Source organism: Tamandua tetradactyla, chromosome 3, assembly GCF_023851605.1.
Source record: "Tamandua tetradactyla isolate mTamTet1 chromosome 3, mTamTet1.pri, whole genome shotgun sequence".
Lineage (NCBI taxonomy): Eukaryota > Metazoa > Chordata > Mammalia > Pilosa > Myrmecophagidae > Tamandua > Tamandua tetradactyla.
This window is the reverse complement of record NC_135329.1, coordinates 205394535-205417726: the sequence shown is the minus strand read 5'-3', so window position 1 is coordinate 205417726 and position 23192 is coordinate 205394535. Positions and strand designations below refer to the sequence as shown.

Below are 23192 nucleotides of genomic sequence, written 5' to 3'. Positions count from 1 at the left end.
TATTCTTCCAAGTTGATTTTGTAAAAGATAAGCTGGGAGAGCGAATTTAATTGAAAAGATGCTGCTTGTGTTTATTTCCCCATACTGACCATAAAAAGGTTCTTATTATAATTAGGAGAAGAAGCCAGAAGTCACTTAACTCTTGGTAAAAGATAAAATCTTTCATTGAATCTAGATGAGAGGTCAACAATTTCTTCCCATAAAGCCTCAGATAGTAAATCTTTTAGGTTTTGCACCCATATAGTCTTGGTTGCAATACTCAATTCTGTCATTTTAGCACAAAAGTGGTAATGGGCCATGCATAAATGGGTAGAAGTGGCTGAGCTCCAGCACAATCTTATTTACAAAAACAGGCAGTGGGATGGATTTAACCCACATGCCCTGGTTTGCCAACCCCTTGACCTTGGCTTTATTGACCCTTTGGGCTGGATGGTTCTTTATCGTGGGGCCTGTCTTCTGCATTGTAGGATGCTGAGCAGCATCCCTGGCCTCTATCCAAGAGATCCCAGTATTGTTCACCGCCAGTTGTGACAACTAAAATGTCTCAGACTCTCCCAAATGTCCCCAAATGATTCTCAACGGGGCAAAATTGCTGCCTGTTGAGAATCACTGGGTCTAGAGGATTGAAATAATCCCATGAAGAGTATTAGGAAATGTATCTCTAAAATTAGAAAAAGTAGGGTAAGAGTAATAGAAAACCATGGCTTCGTATTTGTCCCAGATAGTCCAAGTCTTCTCAAATGGGCCGTTACCACTGCTTAAATAGAAGGCAGTTAAAATGTAGCTGCAGTGGTAAAATATTTGAAAACTGCTCCGTTGATAATGCAGATAGGAGTTTAACCTATTTTTGCAATAGGCACAAGAAGCAAAACAGTTCAATGCATTAGATGGGACTTCCTGAGTTTGAAGATTGGCTGCAAGTTAGAAAGGCTGGGAAAAATCTCCTAGTTCTAGTTCTTACTTGGGGAAGGGTTTGTTTTCTTCTGCTTATCTGAATTCAGAATGAACACAGGGTGACTTTTGAAAGGGCTCACATGTTTCTCGTTGTTTGGACAGGGCCAGACAAAAATGGCCCAGTTTCACTGAAAATTGGCAGTAATGCTTGTTTTTGAAAGTTAAAAACAGCATAACATTCATGAGTGAATCGCAAGGAATGTTGTCTTCTCATCCTTTAGAATAAACACCTGTTTTGTAAATAGGAGAGTGACAAGCAGTGTTTATTGAGAAATGGTCAGTTTCTTTTTCTTCATTAATATTATATTTTCAATCATTAAACATTTAAATTAAAATTTAAAAGATTAGAATTTGGATAATTATATTTTTAAATTAACCCCCCCCCCCCCCAATCAAACATTTTGTCAGGAATTAAGGTTCAGGCGTTTGAGCTGAGTTTCTTTAGTGATTTGGAAAGGAAAGGAAATGCATTGATGCGTTTCTCCTTTAATACAGTTCTCTTTAAGGAAATCGACTTTTCTAATTGATCTGAAGGAAAGGGGTGGTCCACGTCCTTGAAAGGATGCTACGGCTACAGCGGACGCACAGAGGTCGCCCAGTTGCCCAGTTGCTGGTCCCACCGGGCGTAAAACAGCAAGAACATCTGGCTCACTGATGTCGGTCGGGCTCCACCTTTTCTACTTGGGATCATGAAAAAGTGTGATAGGAACAAGCTCTTCTCTTCATAGCCTTCCCCCAAAGACACATTTCCATTACACTTCCAGGGACTTGGCTCCTTAAATTCCATCCGTGTGTACCGTACTTTTCAATTAGCGAGTACGGCCTCCCTTGCAGGCTCGTTCAGTTGAGTTTTAAAGGAATATGTTTCATGGTGGGTCTCTCTCTCTGTCCCCCCCTCAGGCTTCCACGGACTCTACTGCGAGGAGGAATACAACGAGTGCCTCTCTGCCCCATGCCTGAACGCTGCCACCTGCAGAGATCTCGTTAATGGCTACCAGTGTGTGTGCCTGGCAGAGTACAAAGGTGAGTGAGTGACTGCTTGATCTTGTCCTGCCACAGTGGCCCTAAATGACGCCATTGAATTCTTAATTTAAGTCCATAAGCCTCTAATCAGAGCATGAGGTCCTTTAGAAAAAAACAAATGCTGAAGATGAGATGATTTTATGGAGCCCAGGAAACCAATTTGTAAGTCTCAGGTTTCCTCCTGATAAACTAAAAAAATCCATGAAAATCTATCTTCAGTCCTTTCTTTCTTCTTGTAAATGTTTAAAAAGCTGACAGCAAGCAATTGTATTAGGTGGACTATCAGACATGGGTCACAGCACATTGCTTTGAAAATCATGGAAGAGTAAAACCTGGGACTTCACAGTGCTTGCTATAAAAAGACACGATACTGAGCTTTTTGGTGGAGGAGGTAGGTGGTGTCTTATGTATTGGCAAATAAGCTAATTTCATTAAATGCGTCAGTTGAGAGGAAATATTAGTTCATTTGAGTGGACGTGTGTCAGTGTCACTCTGGAAAAACAGCTGCCAATGACGTAGTGTTTATAACATGCTAGTTCTGTTTTAGCCCTTAGGTTCCTTGACTCATGTGATACTCACAAAACATCATGAGGTAGATCGTATGCTATCCCTCGTGATGCTGGCCAGTATGGGCCCTGAAGCCCTTTCACTCTGCCTCCCCAGCAGACACGAGCTGGGATTTGTAGATGGCACTATCTCATCCGAGCGCAGGCGTCTCAGATTGCAGTGTGCCAGGCTAGCCTGTTTTTCAGCTGTTGAGCACATTTCTTTAAGCCATAACTTCAGAGTTGAGTTCAGATTTTTGAGGGCTCCATTTATAGCCATTTCACTTAAGCTCTTGTTCCCATCACTACATATTTGTCCTGATCCATTTGTAAACTGATGCAGTTGCCTGGGCCCCTCCCTGGATAAAAGAGCTGAAGTTGGACCAAGTCTTTGATTTGTGTTCAACAGATCTCATGCTGCTTTGGGAGTACACTGCCCATTTAAAACCATGCTTGTGAACTTCCAGAAGGGCATACCTGCTGACTTCAGTCACGTGACTTTCTAGTTCTAGGTCTACAGAACACTGAGAAACAGAAGCAGCTCAGTTTGGAGAGAACAAAGGGGCCATCAATCAAGAGTCCTGGGTAGCTCATCCTAATACTGCCATTAGTTTCCTGTAGAGTCTAGATACTTCTCTTAAGCTGGGTGGGCTTCATTTTCTCTGTATAAAGTAACACAGTGATGCTTGCAGAGTGATTTTAGATTCTTTAATGGCAGAATTAATAGTGGTGCATGTGCTTCAAAAAATTAAAAATCCCATGTTCTTTCATGTATGATAGAATTTTATTTTATAAAGTAAATTTCATCTTTATATATGACAAAATCATTAATCCAGTATATTCTGAATATGCCCCATACCTTCCTGTCGTTGAGCCTTTGCTCATGCTGTCAAGACTAAGAAATAAAATACACAATTGCATATGATGGCTCTGTACAAATTCACATACTATGACCCTAGCCTTTGTCACTTCCTGCTTTCATTCCTCTAGAATGAAATTCTAGAATGGGTATTCTAGAATTTTGCTGTGCTCTGCAAGCCCCATGCCAATGTGCACATTCTTAGAATAGAACTGACTTCTTCTCCATTTCATGGGGGAGAAAGAGAGATTATTGTTTCTAAGTATCTTCAAATTTATCTAATTCTCTATTTCCTGTGGTAGTAGTTCTCAAACTTGAGCATACATCACAATCCACTGGTGGGCTTGCTAAAACCTTGACTGCTTGATGCCACCCTAGAATTTCTCGTTCAGTAGTTCTGGGAGGGGGGACAAGAATTAACTTTCTGACAACTTCCCAAATGATGCTGGTGTGCTGGTCCCTGGCCCACGCTTGGAAAAATCCTGCCCTACACTCTTACCAGCAGCCACAACCACTAAAGCTTTGTTCTTTTCTTTACCAGCTGATTATGTGCTTTGCATCCTGCCAAGGTTAATCTTTCCATACATACTCTAAATTCAGCCTCTTTTATCATCCTGAGACCTTTCTGCATCAATTGTCTTTCTAACACTGGAGAAGAATCTCCGGTGTGGTCTGTCTCTGCCTGAGAGTGCCACACCCCAGTCCAGCCAGGGCAGGGAGCCCACACCTGAAACTCAAAGAGGAAAAGTAGTTTTAGGAAATAAAAACAAAGCCACAACCACCACTAACAACTCCAGACTTTCAAAAGAGGAAGTGGGAAGAAAATGTACACTGTTCAAATTTGAATTTGCATCTGGAATATCAAAAGGAGGAACTCGTTCATGATAGGAGAGAAAATATGAGGAAATGGGAACCGTAAGTGAGAAGATAAGAGATGTGGAGAACAGAGCCAAGAGACCAGTTTTGGTCAGACGGATGGATGCTTAAGAACAGGAAGAAGGAAATCAGAATTAACTTACTTGTGGAAAGAGGAGTCTATAAGCAGAAGGAAAACAGTTTTCAAATAGAGTGGGCTTAAATGCTGGAGGTGTTCATGAAGGAAGTGATACACAGTGTGAGATTCCCTGGTAAAATTTCCAAATCAAAGGATAAAGAGAAAATTTTTACAAGGTTCTTCTCAGGAATTACAGGTTATATTACAAATGAAAGAGAAACAAACTAGCATTATACTGCCCTTCTACTCTAATGGAAGCTAAACGATAATGGGAAAGTATTTCAGACTTTTACGTGAAAAGAATTGCAAAGGAAAGCATCACTTATATTTGAGGGAAAAAGAAAGATAAATGTATTTTCGACGATGCAGAAAACATAATAATGTCTAGCCTCTCTAAGAAAATTATTTTTAAAAGGTGCTGTGGTAGTTAGGTTCAGCTGTCAACTTGGCCAGGTGAAGGCACCTGGTTCTGTTGCTGTGGACATGAGCCAATGGTACGTGAACCTCATCTGTTGCTGATTACATCTGCAGTCGGCTAGGAGGCATGCCTGCTGCAATGAATGATGTTTGACTTAATTGGCTGGTGCTTAAATGAGAGAGTGCAACATAGCACAGCTGAAGCAGCCTGGCATACCTCATCTCAGCACTCGAAGCTCAGCCCAGGCCTTTGGAGATGCAGAAAGAAGTCACCCCAGGGAAAGTTGTTGGAACCCAGAGGCCTGGAGAGAAGGCCAGCAGAGACCATCCTGTGCCTTCCCATGTAAGAAAGAACCTCAGTGGAAAATTGGCTGCCTTTCCTCCGAAGAACTAACAAATAAATCCCCTTTTATTAAAAGCCAATCCATCTCTGGTGTGTTGCATTCCAGCAGCTAGCAAACTAGAACAGGTGCTCTCAACAAATAGGAACTAAATCAAAATAAAGATACTCATATAAAGGAAGATGGAGAGCAGGAGGAAGTGTTGAGCAGATTTCTCTAAATGCAGATGTCTCTAATGTGATTGTAAATGGTAATTTAATGGTGAAAAAATAAAGAGACTTAACTGCAGAGTTAATCTATTGCTGCATAATAAATTTCCACAAAGTTAGTGGCTTAAAACAGTACACTTTTATTATGTCCCAATTTATATAGTTCAGGTGTGGATTAACTGGGTTAATCTCATGAGGCTGAAATCAAGGTGTTGGCTGGGCCATGTCCTCATTTGTGTGCTTGACTAGGGAAGGAGCTACTTCCAAGCTCCCTCAGCTTGCTGGCGGAACTCGTTTCATGACATACTGCTTCTTCAAATCCAGAAGAGAGATAGAGATAGAGACAGAGACAGGAAAGAGATTCAGATAGAGACATTGAGAGCGAGCAAGTGTGCATGTGTCTCTGCCGCTTCAGAGTCTCCAACTTGGAAGGCCTGGACCCTCTTCCAGGGTTCCCTGGTCGGACCTGCCTAGGATAATTTCCTTTTTGATTAACTCCAAGTCATTGCATTAGGGACCGTTGTTGCATCTGCAGAATCCCTTCACCTTTGCCATATTCCACTGGTTAGTAGCTCACACTCAAGGGGAGGGAATTACAGAAAGCATGACTCATTGAGTCTCACCTGGTCTGTCTAGCACATCTGTTCTTAAGGATAAAGTAAAAGAGCCTAACTAAAGTTTCATATGATTTTAAGCAGACCCATGAGCTGGAGGGAATCAGGTGGGGATGGGAAGAGTAGGATGGTGTACACGTGGGTATTAGAGATCTCATTGCAATGGCAGGTGAAGTGTTGATTAATCTTCAGAGAAATTTACATCGAGGATTAAACAAGACTGCTAAAAATGGGAAGGTAACCCCTAGAAAAATAGCAATCCATGATGGAACATCTACATTAAGGATGGTAGGGAGGGGAGAGGAAGGGATGGGGGGAAAAAATTAAAAGAGAGGTAGAAGGGGCTAAATTAGGCTGGTTGAGTTGTTTCTCCCAAGATCTCCAATCTAGAGGAAGAGTGAGTAAAGGGAATGAGAGGTCACAAGATGTGGTGTGTTTTTCTCCTTGGGGGATGGATATTCTCTTCCTTTCTGGAAGGATTCTTCTCTCTAGGAAATTATTGGGTTGTTGGGCCCCAATTTCTAACTAGTACTTACCTACTCACTTTTCAGTTAGAACTTGGGTCTTTAGCATCTTCCTTTACGTATATCATTTTAAGTGATGATTTACAAATTAAACTTAAATAAGTGAATATAACCCATGAAAAGAGTGAGTATGATAGGAATTTAGGCAATTATAGCCGAGGATATTTTGAAAATAAAGAGAAATGGGGGGGAACTTCTGCCAGGTGTTCAAACCCATTATTATGCTACAATTATTTATTTTGTTGTGGGCACAAGACTGGATAGGTGATTAAATCTGCATACTGGCTCAGAAACCATTGTCTATATAATAATGTATGAATCCCAAAGAGGAATCTTTTTAAGTAAAGGTGCTAGGAAAATTGGACAGCTAAATGGAAATAAATAAATAAATAAATATTCTGACCTCATTCTCACACTTCTAAATCAATTTCATACAAATTTAAAAAGTCTCCATCATTGACTTTTCATCCTCTTTGACTTCCCTTTTTTCCTTCTTCATTTTTCAGTCAAGCTTCTTGAGAATTAGCACTCTATTATCTTAATTTAATTCTTCTCTACACTCTCTTCATTTTGGCTTTTTTTCTGTACCATCCCACTAAAATGGATTTCAGGAAAGTCTGTGATGACTTAATGGAATATTTTTCAGAGAAATTCATACACCCTTCCCCTTCTACTTTTTTTTGTGTGTGTGTTTTAAATGTTTTTTCTTAATTGTGAACTATTTCATTAGACAAAAAAAGCAATACATTTCCAAGTACATTTTAACAGGTAATTACAGAACCAATTTGAAAGTTCGGTATGGATTACAGTTCCACGGTTTTTCATTTTTGATCCTAGCTGCTCCAAGACACTGGAGACTAACAGAAATATGATTATAATGATTCAGCGGTCACATTCATTTGTTAAATCCTATCTTCTTTGCCATACTCCTCCTTCTCTTTAAATAACATATATACATAAAGGCAATAAATTTCAAAGCACATCATAACAATTAGTTGTAGAACAGATTTCAGAGTTTGGTATGGGTTACAATTCCACAATTTTAGGTTTTTATTTCTAGCTGCTGTATGGTACTGGAGGCTAAAAGAGATATTAGTATAATGATTCAGCATTCATACTCATTTGTTAAACCTGACCTTCTCCATATAACTCCACCATCACCTTTGAGCTTTCTCCCTCTCTTTAGCTTCCCCTTCTACTTTTGATGCAGCTCTCCTGCCCCTTTGCCCCATGGATCACTGGGTCCTTCTTGGAATTAACCCTGCTTTGGCTTCTGGATCCCCATCCTTTCCTTCCTTGACCCTCTCTCCCTCCCCTACTGGATCTCTCGATCCTGTAGGCTCTATGGATAATGTTGGTCCCTAGTGTTCCACTCTTGGCCTCTTCCTCTCCCCCCTTTGCTCCCATCAGTACTATAGAACCTGCTGTCCAAAAAGTTGGTTCCCCTTCAGTTCTCTCTCTCTGAACTCTGGCAATATTTTCATTATGTTTTCTGTGACAGTTGTGTTCAGCTTTATATTCAGTTCTCTCTGGCTTTAGATGACACTTTCCCCTCCCTTATACTGAATCATAATTTCCTGAAAGACAGTGACCATATAGGTGTTTAAAAAAATGTTTCGGTTGCGCTTAATATGGTGGTTTGTACAAGGCAAGCACTCAATGGCTATCTTTAATTGAGTTAAAACTACTGATTAATACACTCTAATTAAATAAAGGAACCATCTTGAACATTTACCGGTATTTAAGTTTCTACTGTGGACCATGAAATTGTTAGAGAACAAGATGCGTGAGGGACTCAGAGTAGCCACTCTCCAGGCCTAGGGAAATGCTGGTGTTTCCTTTGAAACTGTTCAAAGCTAGTTCATGATGAGACTTTTAAGATTTTTGGTTAGTGTGTATAACCTCATACTGTAAAAAATTCAAGGTACATTCCCAGATTGTGCTGATTTTTTTCCAGCGGAATAAAATTTAGTGATCCACAGAATAGATTTGGAATTTTTGACAGAAGTTAGAAAGAAAACACTTCAGTTTTTAAATTATGAAAGTGACATAGCAACAATAATAAAAATTTGGAAAAGAGAGAAATTTAAAAATGGCTCATAGTTTTACAACGGAATACAAGAGCAATATTAATTTTCCATATATTTAATATCATGTATTTATAGTTATAATTGCATGTGCCTATAATTGTACATATTTTTCATTATTTACAATTTATATATTGCTGTGAAGTTTTATTAGTTCTATTTTAAATTGCTCTGTAATGCTCTCATGAGGGAATGTTTACCCATTCCCTTGTTGTTGCATTTGATGTGGGCTATTTTAAATAATTTGGGAATGAACAACTTTATTCATGTAATTTTCCTACTCAGTAGATTATGTCTTTGGGATAGGGTTTCAGAAATGAGATCACTGTGTTATAGGTAAAAATAGTTTCTTTTTAAAAGATACAGGAATTTATAATCGAAAAGCTGAGAATTCTTTCTTGCTGGACTGGGATTATTTCCTTTACTAGGTGCTGCTTAAAACACTGAACAAGAATTACTGGGTGTTCTGTGAACCTAGCATTTCTCAAGTGCTGGGATGTATACAAATGCAGTTAAGTCAGGGCTCCTCCTTTCTCCAGGCTCTTATTTAACTAGAAGAGAAAACGAAGACTGACATACATGGAACGCCCAGGCAAAGGCTGAGTTATTAACTGTAATTTCTGTTAGGGCTTAGAAAAGGTTGCGCTCTGTGAGGGCGGAAATGCTGGAAAAGTTTTCGTGGAGAGGGTGAGTTTAAATAAAGTAAGATGATGTCTCAACGTGAACATTAAGTACAAAGACCATTTCAAGTTAACTTTCTTTACCTGGGCTTATTTTTCTTGGATGGAAAATAATGCTTTTCAGTTTTCAACTTTTTAATTGTGACTAAATTGTCATGACAACAAAGATTTATAATTGACTCACCACTCTTTGAATTTTTATTCATTTTAATTTTAAAATGGTCTCCTGTGAAGAATCCTATTGGAATGGAAATCTTTTAAGGAATATCACCTATCCCTTATTATGAAAAGTATGAATTTTTATTAGTTTTGACCGAATTATAGTTTATTTTTGTTTGAGACTAAACAGAGGTTTCATAATAGTGCATGCTGCGTGCCTTGCCAATGGGTGATGCATGCGTCATTCCAGGGATTGAGTTGGAAGCGTGGACCTGGTTTTCCCTGACAAAATAGTGTGTTTTTGAGGCAGATTTGGAATGGCTCCTTACTCCTCTGGCAGCCCCACCTGTTTGCCAGCCAAAGTACACTGGCTGTGCCACTGTTGAAAGGGTAGGACCCTGGTTTTACTCCATCATTCTTCCATGCATTCAGATAAGGCCTCCGGAGGTACAAGTGTGGTTCAGTAGTAGAGTTCTCTCCTGCCATGCGGAGACCTGGGTTCAATTCCTGGTCCAAGCACTTCCCAACAAACAAACAAACACGCAAACAAAAATTCAACAAATAGTTGAAATGCAATAACGGGATACTTACATGGAAAAATAATGAAATGTGACCCTGCCACGCAACTTACAAACAAACAAAAAAAGATAGGGCCTCTGCTCCAAAGGACCTCAGAGGTTCATGGGGGAATCAGAGGGAACAGATTCGTTATAATTTAGCATAATAAACCTTGAGCACAATGTCTGAAGAATTGAGTTCTGTCTTGGGAGAGTCGGGCTGTTTTCAGAGGAAGGACGTTGGTGGTGGGACTTGACAGATGAGTTACCTTGTGCCAGGTGAACAGCGGGTTGAGAGAGAAGGGGAAGGTCAGGGTCCCTGTTAGAGGGCTCAGTGCTGTGCCAGTGTCCCCGAGAGAAAGGTAGGGGGTGGGGTGCAGGGAAAGTGGAGTCCAGGGACCTGAAAAGGGTTTGAGTGGAAGCAAACTTGGCTATTTGGCAGTATGTGACATAGCCTGTACTGTGCATTTCTAACACATGGTCCTTTAGCACTAATTGACAAGCTGAGCAATATGACAAGTATTGTTTTGTAGGGATTAGCAAGATTTAGAGTAAAGAAATTTGAGTAATCAAAGTGCTCACGGGACTTTTAAGACCCCCTTATGTCATAGTAATCATGTTTCTGTGAAGATTAGCTCTTGTCCCATCTCTGAGCTGCCAGAAAACTCTCAGTGGGTGCTCAAGTGACCGAATGACTTATCGTCTACAAAAGAGAAATGACAGAAGATACAGCCATTGCCAAAAAAAACAAAACAAAACAAAACAAAAAAACACCCAACACTATCGAAATTGCTTATTATCCTGGGCATTTTCATCAAATGTATCTTACTGATAACTTTGGGGTTGAAGGGCTTAATTATTTAGGCTGGAATTTGCTTTACAGCCTTATTTGAAAAAAAGGTTATTTTTGAGCTAATGTATTAGTATTATTATCCAGCCTAGATTGGCTAATGTATTACTGTAAGCTCAGTAAAGATCATTTTTGGTGGTTTTTCTTTTAGGTTCTTCTAAAAAATTGTTAGCTTTTCAGATATCTCTGAACCTTGGTCCTGGCTGTGTTTCCTGTTACTATGGAAAGCCTTTTTTGTTGCCTGGTTCCCACTGATCAGCCCCGTGGGACCTTGTAAATATGTAAATCCTTGCTTTGCTGATAAGTTTCTTCTGCATTTTGTTCGTTCATTTGAGCCCCTCCTACTTGGAAATCAGTAGAAGAGAGGAATAGGGATTTCTGGAAAAAGAGAGGCCTTAAATGGCCAAGTGGAGAAGAATGACCAGTTTTATGCTAATTGCTGTATTAATCCAGACTTTTACATTACGATGCATCCTGGTTATTTTCCGGAGGATGAAAGTCGAGAAGGCTCATTCAAGTCACTGGCGGCAGGGAGGTCAGCCAAGACCCGGACCCCAGCGGTCCTGAGGCAGTGGGCTTGGTGTGCTGGCGGCAGGAAGAAAAGGACCTCAGCTCTGAGAGCCGCTTCCGGTTTTGCCAGTGGATTTCGTTAATGGGTTGGATAGGAGGGGCAAAGGAGAAAAAGGAATTAGAAACCACCCATTCTAAAACACCTTCCCTGGCTCAAATGAATACAGAATATGTTTCGGTTTTCTCCCATGTTTTCCCTCCTCCTTTATCCCTACTTCTCCAGGCATTGAAAAAGAAAGTAAATCCCAGCAAGAATAATCTTAGTGAGTAGATCAGGAGTCACTGGGTGTAGCAATGCCCTGTACAATATGCACTAAGTAACGAAGCGAAGAGCAAATTAAGTAAATCCCATTCAGTTACTAATTGCTTTACACTTATTTTTCTTGAGGCCGTTGAGAAGCGTGGACATGTCAGTACAGATGCTCTTATCCAGAATAGAATGCAATTTTTCCTCCTCTCCAAGGGGCGGGGGCAGCAGAGAGGAGAGCCCTCCACCAGCTTGGCGCCCGGCATAGTCGCGGCAGGAATCCTACTTTTCAAACAGCACTGGATTTTCAAAGTTTTTAATATAAATTATAAAATAATATATACTCATAAAAAAACTTTGAACAATATAGAAATATATAAATACAAAAGTCAAAGTAATCCCTTCTCCTTCAGATGTCACTTTAATGGGAATAACTGCGTGGATTTTCCATGCATTTACATATATGCTTGCACATGTGTACTTTGTTTTTATTTATATTTTTTATACAGATGGGAAACTTACTGTTTTTTACGCTAACAATTTTTAAGGTCTTTTGTTGTTGTTAAGTGGGTGTTGAGCTCCAGAGAATTTTGCATTTGGCGTGGCCAGTCTGAGCTCACTCTCGGCTCTCTACTTGGTAAGCCCAGACCTTAGAGTGTCGGTGGGTTCCAGTCCCAGCTCCTCTCTTCCCAGCTTTGGGGACTTGGATTCTTTACCTACAGTTCTTCATCTGTAAAATGGGAGAATAAGGGTATTGGTCTAATAGTGCTATCAAGAGGGTTAATTTAAACATAAAGTACAGAGCAGAGGGCCTGGGCATAGCCTGTGCACCGAACGTGTTCGCTTTATCATATGCTGAACTGAGTTGGTATTTGAAGATGAAGCTTCACTCTCAAGTGGCTCTTGCCTTTCCTGCAGCTCTCCAAAGTAGAACTGGGGCTCATTTAGATATCTGGCTCCAAATATTCACCTTTAGGACATCGCTTATCGATGATATTGCTATTTCATTAAGTCTTTCTGGCTACTTTCTGTTTCTTTTGGAGATGTGGAAAGCATTTGTCACTGATCATTTTTATCTTTCAGGCTGTTGACTTTCTTTTCCCCAAGCTTTAGGATACGTGGTAAGGGAGAGTACAGATAAAAGATTTTGGTCATCTCTGTAAGCAGGGATTGAATTTATGTTCTTATAACATGGGTCTATACAACAATCTAAAGTCAAGAGTGGGCATGTGCAGCACAAACAGATCCCCCTCCCATCACACCCACATTGCCAGGAATCTGCCTCACACTGTCCGAGGCTGCTTAGAGGCTCCCCTTGCAAAGGCCCAAGGAGCTGGAGATTACTTCATGATTCCCACCTTTTGCATTTGTCTCTCCGCAGGCATACACTGTGAATTGTTCAAGGATCCCTGTGCCAATATCAGCTGCCTAAATGGAGGCACCTGTGACAGCGAAGGCCTCAATGGAACATGCAGCTGTGCACCCGGCTTTGCAGGCAAGTCATCTCTGAACTGAGTTTTCACATTTACTGCAAAGTCCCTGAGATTGCAGGTGTTAAAAAAGACGGGAACCTCCGTGCATAAATTATCATGAAATTTAAATTTCATTGCCGAATGTAACCAGACATTGCTTGGGTGAAGATCTATTTTAAAACAATTGGCTGTGTTGTCGTTAAGTTAGGCTTTTCTGCAATCAGCATTTGGTACTTCGACTTGCCAACTCCCACATCTCTGGAGCTGGAGCTTTGAAATATGAGAAATGGCTGTGACAAATGAAAAAGTTTGTGTTATGTGTTTTCTATAGAAACTACATCCAGTTACCACATTTATTTTATTGAAATACATGAAAGTGATGGGAGTTTGAAAAATGAAGGGAATTGGTGGTGATGGGAGGTAAGGGGGAGATACTCCAGGTGCAGGAATTATTGTTAGTGAAGGTGCAGGTGGCAAGCGGATGGGGTGAGAGAACTTCCCAGAACCATGTTGCCCAGCATGTGGGAGGGAAAGGGGTGGGTACAAGAGAACAACAACCTGCTCTGTGGCTAGGGCAGTCATGGTGGCCAGCCACAACATGGGGTGGGACGACTCACCTGTGGACAAGAGGACCCAGTCTAGGCAAGCATAACCTGCGGTCCTGCTTCTAAGTCACCCCATCATATGCTTCATGGAGTTCATGAATCCCTGAAAATAGATATGAGTTATAGATATGAGCTATAGTATAAATGTATGTATGTATGTTGAGAGGAGGCCTTCAGGCTTTCAGTAAATTCTCAGAAGGCTCTGTGAACCACTGGGGTAGAAAATATTCCCTTATTTTTTCAACAGAACCCAGGAGTCCTGAAATTTAGAGCTTAGGGCAAGGTCTGTGCTTTCAGAGCTTTGCTCAACCAACCAAAGCATAAGGGTCATTCTGGTTTGCAAGCTGGAAGTGGCTGCTCTATGTAAGGTGACCCTAGGAGAAGGTGGTACTTAATCCTCAAGAAAGCTAGTGCTGTCGTTTGGTGGAAGGCCTGTTGCTGTGCTCACCTTTTCCCTGCCCAGCCACAGTGGCCTGCTCGGCTGTTCAAATGTCCCTGGAGAATCACCCAGGGAGGGGATTTTCACATCCGTCCCTGGGGAACCCCATTTGTCCTCCCGGGGACCATACTGACAGTCACAATGTAGGAAAGTCATCTTCCTTCTTCTCACAGGTTTCTTCCTATCTTACCTTTATTTATCTGTGTCACATCCTGCCTTTTGGATTTCCCTGGGTCTTAGAAGTGGGCTCACTCCAGAAAATGATTCACAGAAGCTTCTGTTTTGCTGAAACATGCAGACATTTATACTTATACTACACAATTAGGGGGAAGCATCTCATTGTGCTTTAGCCAGATGTTTTTTATTCTACAAGTATCAATAAGCATGGAAGAAAAATCAGAAAATACATGGCAATAGGGAAAAAAAAAACACCACTTAAAACTTCACTACTCAGAGATAACTGTTAACATTCCAATAAATACTTCCACAGGTTTTCAGGCAGGTCTGCATGTACGTAATCTTTATATGGGCATGTGTATTTGAACAGAAAGGAATTATGCTGTTCACGCACTGTTTTATAACCTATGTTTCACTTAAAAATACTTGTATATCATAATTGTCTTTCCAAATCAGAATGTATACTTCTTTGTTATTCTTACTGGCTGCCATGTATATTATATGAAATATCATGATTTCTTTACATTCTCAATTCAATTTTGGGGAAGTTGAGAACTTTTTCTCATTATGAACAACATTGTAATGAGTATCCTTTTATGCATCTTTTTGTATTTATCTGATTTTCCCTTGGCATAATTTCCCAGAAACAAGACCCCAGGATCTGAGAGTACATACATGCTTTTGTATCTGTCTCCAAGAAGGGAAACCGTACCAATATTCTCTCCTACCAGGAGTGCAGGGGAGCACCTATTTCCTTGTTTTATCACATACTGAGAATTTTCATTCTGATAGCCAAAAATGCCATGTTAGTGTTGTTTTCATCTGAAGGTCTTTGATTGCTAATGAGATTGTATATCTTAAAAGTATCTTTATTTATGGTCATTTGTGTTCTTTTATGAACTGCATATTCATATCTTTGTCTGCTTTTCTAGCAGATCATTTCTGTCAATCCTTATTCTTGTTATCCTTTATAATAAGTATATTGCATTTTTGTCTACCACAGGTTACAATATTTTCCCATGGTCATTTTCCTTTTAAATATGCAGAAAGTGTTGTGTTTTCCATGTACCACATTTTAATTTTTTATATTTAAATATTGATCTTTACTTTTGGGTCTTTCCCCATGGTTTCATGGTAGAAAGTGATCCTATATTTCAAGATTGTGTAACTATTTTCCAGTATTTTTGCAAGAATGTATGGTTTAATTTAATATCTTTAAATCTCTAATCCCCTTCAAATTTATTTTGTATCTTATGGGAAGAGGAAATGTTATCTTCTCTCCAGAACATTTACCAGATCTTCTACTGCCTATTCAGCATCCTCCCTTAGATGTCCCAAGGACACGTTGTTCTAGTTTGCTAGCTGCCAGAAAGCAACACACCAGAGATGGATTGGCTTTTAATAAAAGGGGATTTATTTTATTAGTTCTTCAGAGGAAGGGCAGCTAACTTTCAACTGAGGTTCTTTCTTACGTGGGAAGGCACAGGATGGTTTCTGCTGACCTTCTCTCCAGGCCTCTGGGTTCTAACACCTTTCCCCGTGGTGATTTCTTTCTGCATCTCCACAGGCCTGGGCTGAGCTGTGAGTGCTGAGATGAGGTATGCTACTTGGGCTGTGCTACGTTGTGCTCTCTCATTTAAGTACCAGCCAATTAAGTCAAACATCATTCATTGCAGCAGGCATGCCTCCTAGCCCACTGCAAATGTAATCAGAAACAGATGAGGTTCACGTACCATTGGCTCATGTCCACAGCAATAGAACTAGGTACCTTCACCTGGCCAAGTTGACAACTGAATCTAACTACCATACAAGTCAAACTCATGGTTTCCTCTCCTTTTCTTCTTTTAATATTTACTAGCTCATTAAAGGGCATTGCTATCACTCCAAGTTGTTTTTGTCAGAACCCAGGGAATCATTTTGATACCTTCTTCTTCTTCATTCTTACTTGCATTCAACCTTCAGAGTCTCCTAAAACTCTTAAGATGTTCTCAGTTCTTTTCACCAGCACCTGGCTGCCTTCATCTCCTGCCTGTCCTAGTGCAGTTGCTTTCTGATTTCTCGCATCTATTCCTCCGTCCCTAATCTAGTCTCTACACTGCAGAGCACTTATAGAATGAAATGTAATCTTTTCATTCCTTACTTAAAATCCCCTATTGGCATTTCACTGCCCTTAATCAAAAGATCAAATCCCTTAATTGGACATCAAGACCCATGTGGTTTGACCCCATCTAGCCTCTCCAGACACATCCTGGACATTTCTGCCACTGATTCCTCAACTGGCCATGTCAGACTCTCCTTGTAATGTTCTTTCCCTCTGTATGTGCCTCACAGTCCCCTCTGCCTCCTTCTCCTGTAGCCTTCCCTGCTTTCTGGTAAGTTAAATCCACTCCCATGCATTTTCTTCCTTCTCCTCATCCCACTGATCACAGGCAGCAGTATGACTCTTTCACTGGAGTGGACTCAAACATCAGTCTAACTGGTCTTTGAAAAGAACAAACATCCTATTTTCATTTATTGCTGGTAACTTTTCAGACTGCAGAGGACCAGAGAATAATTCCTAAAGTCGTTTGGAGAGTTGTGCTATTGTGTTTTACAGACTGCTGGTCTCATGAGATGCTCCATGAAAAAGGAATGTGTGACCAAATGAATTTGGGGCACAGTACATGCCACATGGAGATTCATAAAAGAGGTCTGCTTCTTGAAGACTCTGAGAGGTCTTACTTTAAAGAATATTATTTTGTTTCCCAAATATTTTTGATAATTAGATCTTTTTTGTTCATTAAAAAAGAACCTGTTGTATCCTGAGAACTAGCATTCCATGGGAGAGTCTGACAAAATATTACTTCCCCCATGCAAGGGATAAAGGTAGCTCCTACTCTGTAAGTTGCTATCTTGAGACCAAATACTCTCATTAATCCTCAGCTTTATCAAAACTTATACTTGGTCAAATATTAAGTGCTCAAAAACTCCCTAATTGACTGACTAAAGTGAATTTGGCAAGTCATTGTTATATAACAAGATACTCAGTCTAATTCCCTAGTTATCTTTCAGGACAAACTTTTTCTATTACATCAAGATATTTCACTCTTAGGTCAGCAGATTAACTCCAGTATGTCATATTGAGAAATTCTGGGCTTTTTTTGATGAATTTAGGTTTCTGGTTGAAAATACATGATCTGCAGTCATCTGAACCCAGAGAGAGCCTCCCTCTCTCCATGTCCCATATCCCTTCCATGCAGCTCTTTTTGTAAGCTTCTCTGACTGGCCTGGGTCTGATTTGTCTTTCAGTTGTTGACTTACTTTCTGTCTATACTTGTCTTTAAGCCTTTGCAATTCTGGGACTCTAACATTATTTGGCTCAGTGATTGAGAGAAAGAATACTCTAATGTAACATTAATTATCCAGAACCTGCTATATTTCCTATTTGAAACCATAGACTAAACAAGAGATTCTGCACTTCAGCAAGGAAGCCAAGGGTTCTTCTAGGGATGTTGACACCGTCATTTAAACAACAGAGGTGTCAGTAACCCACTCATTTTTCACCAGAGCACAAAGTCTACGTGCATTTTTAAAGGTAAACTAATGTTATAACATCTTTTAACTCAACTGCTTTTCAATTATCCATCTTTCCATTTGCAATAGAGTACTCTACAGTTTCCATTTCATTTTCATGGACAAATGTCATGAATGAGATCTTTCTTCTGATTTTTATTGTGAAAAATAACATATATACAGAAAAATAATAAATTTCAAAGCACCCCGCAACAGTTAGTTGTAGAACAGATTTCAGAGTCTGGTATGGGTTACAATTCCACAATTGGGTTTTTACTTCTAGCTGCTCCAAGACTCTGGAGACTAAAAGAAATATCAGTATAACAATTCAGCAGTCATACTTATTTGCTAAATCCCATGTTCTGTATTATATCTCCATCTTCTCCTTTGATCTCTCTCTCAATCTTTAGGGTATTGGGCTATGCCCATTCTAACTCTTTATGTTGGATAGGGCTATTAATAATATGGGATAGGGGGATGGGACTAGTTGATGTTCTGGAGAGGCTGGCCACTCTGGGTTTCAGCACTTATCTGGCCTAGGAACCCATCTGGAAGTTGTAGGTTTCTGGAAAGTGATCATAGTACGTGGAACTTTTGTAGAATCTCAAAGGCCCTAGGTGTTCTTTAGGGTTGGCAGGAATGGTTTTGGTGGGCTTTAGGAAACCATTATAAGTAACAACGTCTAGCTGAAACTTGCTTAAGAGCAGCCTCTAGAGTAGCTTCTCAATCTATTTAAACTCTCTCAGCTGCTGATTCCTTATTTGATATAATTCTTTTCCCCCTTTTGGTCAGAAGGCATTGTTGATCCCATAATGCCAGGGCCAGGCTTATTCCTGGGAGTCATGCCCCTTATTGCCAGGGAGACTTTCACCCCTAGGTGTCATGACCTATCTAGCAGGGAGGACAGTGTTTTCACTTGCAGAGTTGGGCTTAGAGAGAGAGAAAGGCCACATCTGAGCAACGAAAGAGGGCCTCTGGAAGTAACTCTTAGGCATAAGTGTAGGTAGGCTAAACTTCTCTGCTATATAAGTAAGCTTCACAAGAGTAATCCTCAAGATCAAGGGATTGGCCTATTGACTTGGGAGTCCCTAATGCTTACTACAGTATTAGGGGTTTCCCTGGCTTAAAGTATAATAGTTCCATATTTTTTATCCCATCCCTCAACTGAATTTACCAATCCTTTACAATTATCTGCTTAACATACTCGGGGATGTATCCGGGCCTTGCATTAAGCTATACAGAATTACAAGCCCTCATTCCCATTCTGGGCTCTCTGTGTTTGGAGTGTTTAAATGATCTACCCAGACACGTTGAGTTAGATTATGTGCTGCAGAAAATTTAGGTTCTGGACAAAATAAACCTCTCTTCCTTTGGTCTCATAGAGTAAGTGAAGTTCTAAAGTACAGACAATGTCTTCCTTACCCCTGTGTTCTGATTTACCAAGTCCCAACCTGATTGGCTTCATTCCTATATCTAATTGAAACCTGATCTCTTTCTCAATTTCTAACAGTTGTTAAATGTGACAAGCGGATCTTCAGACCTGTAGAACTCCTATTCTTAGTCTTAGGTGCCACAAAGGTACCCGAAGTTCCAGGGAAGTTCCAGATTATACATATATAGCACAGCCTCTCAAATTCTAGAAGTAGCAATTACTGCCCTGGACCAACCGTGACGGCTACAAGAGCTTACCATCTAGGCCCCAGTTTTCTTATGTGTTTTCTAAATGAGACCATACAATATTTGCACTTTTATTTTTGGCTTATTTTGTATCACATAATGTGGTCCCACACGTCCATTTATAATACTGCATGCCTCATGACTTCGTTTCTTTCTGTAGCAGCACAATATTGTCATATGTATACACCACAATTCGCCATTCTGCTTCTCAGTATATCCTCCATCCACAGGGCAGCATGTATAATGTCCAAAGTCAACAGTCCATCAACATTCTCAATTTCAGACAATTTTCATTACTCCCAAGAGAAAAATAACATTAAAAAAAAAAACCCTCACCAGAAAGGGGGAAAATTCAACTTCCCCGTTTGGAGAATTCTTGATATTTTCGCAAGCAGCGGGGACAACAAAATCAATAGGCTGAGCCCTCAATCTTGGGGTTTTGTTCATATGAAACTTATCCCCACAAAGAATAGGCTAGGCCTACTTAAAATTAGGCCTAAGAGTCACCCCCCAGAGAGCTTCTTTTGTTGCTCAGATGTGGCCTGTCTCTTTCTTAATCAACACGGCTAGCAAACTCATTGCTTTCCCCCTCTCTATGTGGGACATGACTCCCAGGGGTGTAAAATTCCCTGGCAACGTGGGACAGAAATCCTAAAAATGAGCTGGGATTCAACATCAAGGGATTGAGAAAACCTTCTTGACTGAAAGGGGGAGGAGAGAAATAAGACAAAGTATCAGTGGCTGAGAGATTTCAAACAGGGTAGAGAAGTTACCCTGGAGGTTATTCTTATGTACTATACTTTTTAGTTTAAAGTGTATTAGAGAGGCTAGAGGAAAGTACCTGAAACTGTAGCGCTGTCTTTCAGTAGCCATGTTTCTTGAATATGAATGTATAATGATATAACTTTCACAATGTGACCATGTGATTGTGAAAACTTTGTATCTGACGCTTCTTTTATCTACAGTATGGACAGATGAGTAAAAAGTATGGATTAAAATAAATAAATAATAAGGGGAACAAATGTTAAATCACACTGAGTAGATTGAAATACTAGTGATCAATGAAAGGGAGTGGTAAGGTGTAGAAAAAAATAAGGGGAACAAACGTTAAAATATATTGTGTAGATAGGAAACTAGTGGTCAATGAGGGGAAGGGGTAAGGAGTATGGTATACATGAGTTTTTTCTTTTTTCTTTTTATTTCTTTTTCTGGAGTGATGCAAGTGTTCTAAAAAATGATCATGGTGATGAATATACTACTATGTGATGATATTATGAGCCATTGATTGTACACCATGTATAGAATGTTTGTATGTTAAGAATGTTCATGTTTGTATGTTGTTTTGGTTTGTCAATTAAAAAATAAAAAAATAGAAAGATTTAAAAAAACCCTCATCAAATAGAAAATGCAAACTTCCCCTTAACACTTGGTCATTTCCTCACCCATTATTTACTCCTGGCATTGCTGTGGTACTGTTGGCGTCTTAAAAACATAGCCCATAGCATACAATAGTCAATTTCCCCTTATACCCCAATAATATAAACTCTTTGTACAAGATTCATAACTCTGAAATAATTCATGCAAAAGCTTATTTATATTTATAGTGTTAACTGGTGTGATACATGGCTCTATACAACCCCTTTCTCCTTCAATATCGCAATGTTATTTATAGACCAACTAATGAACTACATTCACTACTCTCCATTCCCTTGCATTTAAGTTCAACCTCAGCTAACTGTTCACCCATCTCTAGCTTCTGTGTATCTGTAGGTCCCCTATATTCTGAATTAAAAGCCTCTGAGTTTACCTTTACCAAGGTCATAAAAGTGAAATCATATAATATATGTCCTTTTGTGTCTGGCTTATTTCACTCAGCATTATGTCTTCAAGGTTCATCCATCTTGTCACATGCTTCAGAACATCAATTTGCCTTACTGCTGCATAATATTCCATCATATGTATATACCAAATTTTTTTTATCAACTTGTCTGTTGAAGGGAGTTTGGATTGTTTCCATCTTTTGGTGATTATGAATAATGCTATTACGGACATGGGTGTGTAGATGTCTGTTTGAGTCACTGCTTTCAGCTCTTCTGGGTATATACTAAGTAGTGGTATTACCAGGTCATGGGACAACTCAATATTTAGTTTTCTAAGGAGCTGCCAGACTGTCTTCCATAACAGCTGTACCATTATATATTCCCACAAGCAGTGCATAAGTGTCCCAGTTTCTCCACATCCTCTCCAACATTTGTGGTTTCCTGTTTGTGTAATAGCAGCCATTCTTAAGGTGTGAGGTGGCATCTCATTGTATTGTAGTCTTGACCTGCATTTCCCCTATAGCTAATGAAAAAGGGCATCTTTTCATGAAATTTTTAGCTATCAGTACTTGCTCTTTGGAAAAATGCCTATTCATGTCTTTAAACTGTTCTATATTTGGGTTTGTTTGTTCTTTTTTTTGGGAGGGAGTGGTTTGTTCTTTTGTTGTTGAGTTGTATGTTTTCTTTATGTACACAGAATATAAACCTTTATCTGCTAAGTGATTTTCTAATGGTTTCTCCCATTGTGTTGGCTGCTGCTTCATCTTTTTGATAAAGTCTTCTGAGGCACAAAAGCATTTGATTTTCAGGAGTTCCCATTTATTTATTTTTTCTTTTGTTGCTTGTGCTTTAGGTGTAAAGTTTAGCAAGCTACCTCCTATTACTAGGTCTTGAAGATGTTTCCCTCTGTTTTCTTTTAGGAGTTTTGTGGTACTGGTTCTTATATGTACGTCTTTGATCCACTTTAAGTTTTTTTTTTGAGTTAATTTTTGTATAGAGTGAAGATAAGTGTGCTCTTTCATTCTTTTGGCTATTGATATCCAGTTCCACCATGCCATTTATTATTTTTTTCCCACTTCAGTGGATTTGGGGACCTTGTTGAAAATCAGTTGACCATAGATTTGGTGGTCTGTTTACACACTCTCAATTCAATTCATTGGTCATTACTTCTACCTTTGTGCTGGTACCATGCTGTTTTGACTACTGTGGCTTTATAATAAGCTTTGAAATCAGGAAATGTTAGTCCTCCCACTTTGTTCTTTTTTAGGATATTTTTAGCTATTCAAGATCTTCTTCCCTTCCAAATGAATTTGTTAACCAATTTTTTCAAGACTTCAGAGTAGGCTATTGGAATTTTGATTGGTATTACTATTGAATCTATAGATCAATTTGGGTAAAATTGACATCTTAACTACAGTTAACCTTCCTATCCATGAGCAGGGTATATATTTCCACCTATTTAGATCTTCGATTTCTTTTAGCAATGTTATGTAGTTTTCTGTATACATGTCCTTTACATCACTAATTAAGTTTATTTCTAGATATTGATATTTTAGTTGCTATTTTGAATGCATTTTTTCCTTAATTGACTCCTCAGTTAGATCATTGCTTGTGTATAGAAACATTACTTATTTTTGCATGTTAGCCTTATATCCTGCCACCTTCCTGAATTTGTTAGCTCAAGAATCGTTATCATAGATTTCTCAGGATTTTTGCAGTATGTCATCTGCAAATAACGAAAGTTTTACTTCTTCATTTCCAGTTTGGATGCCCTTTATTTCTTTTTCATGCCTAGTTGCTCAGCTAAAACTTCTAGTGCA

At 39.5% G+C, this 23192-nt stretch overlaps 1 protein-coding gene and 1 long non-coding RNA gene across 2 annotated transcripts in view; one reads left to right on the top strand and one right to left on the bottom strand.

Moving 5' to 3' along the window:
* DNER (delta/notch like EGF repeat containing) overlaps nt 1-23192 on the top strand; it is a 389785-nt gene that overhangs the window by 326152 nt on the left and 40441 nt on the right. Inside the window, exons 9-10 of the mRNA XM_077155359.1 lie at nt 1855-1977; nt 13012-13125. Coding sequence (XP_077011474.1) covers nt 1855-1977; nt 13012-13125 — 237 coding nt within the window. The remainder of the gene's footprint in view (nt 1-1854; nt 1978-13011; nt 13126-23192) is intronic.
* Nucleotides 13245-23192, bottom strand: part of LOC143678192 (uncharacterized) — a 37441-nt gene continuing 27493 nt past the window's right edge. The window contains exons 2-4 of the long non-coding RNA XR_013173102.1: nt 14337-14431; nt 13720-13810; nt 13245-13392 (exon numbers count right to left, since the gene is read on the bottom strand). This is a non-coding gene — a long non-coding RNA (uncharacterized LOC143678192). The remainder of the gene's footprint in view (nt 13393-13719; nt 13811-14336; nt 14432-23192) is intronic.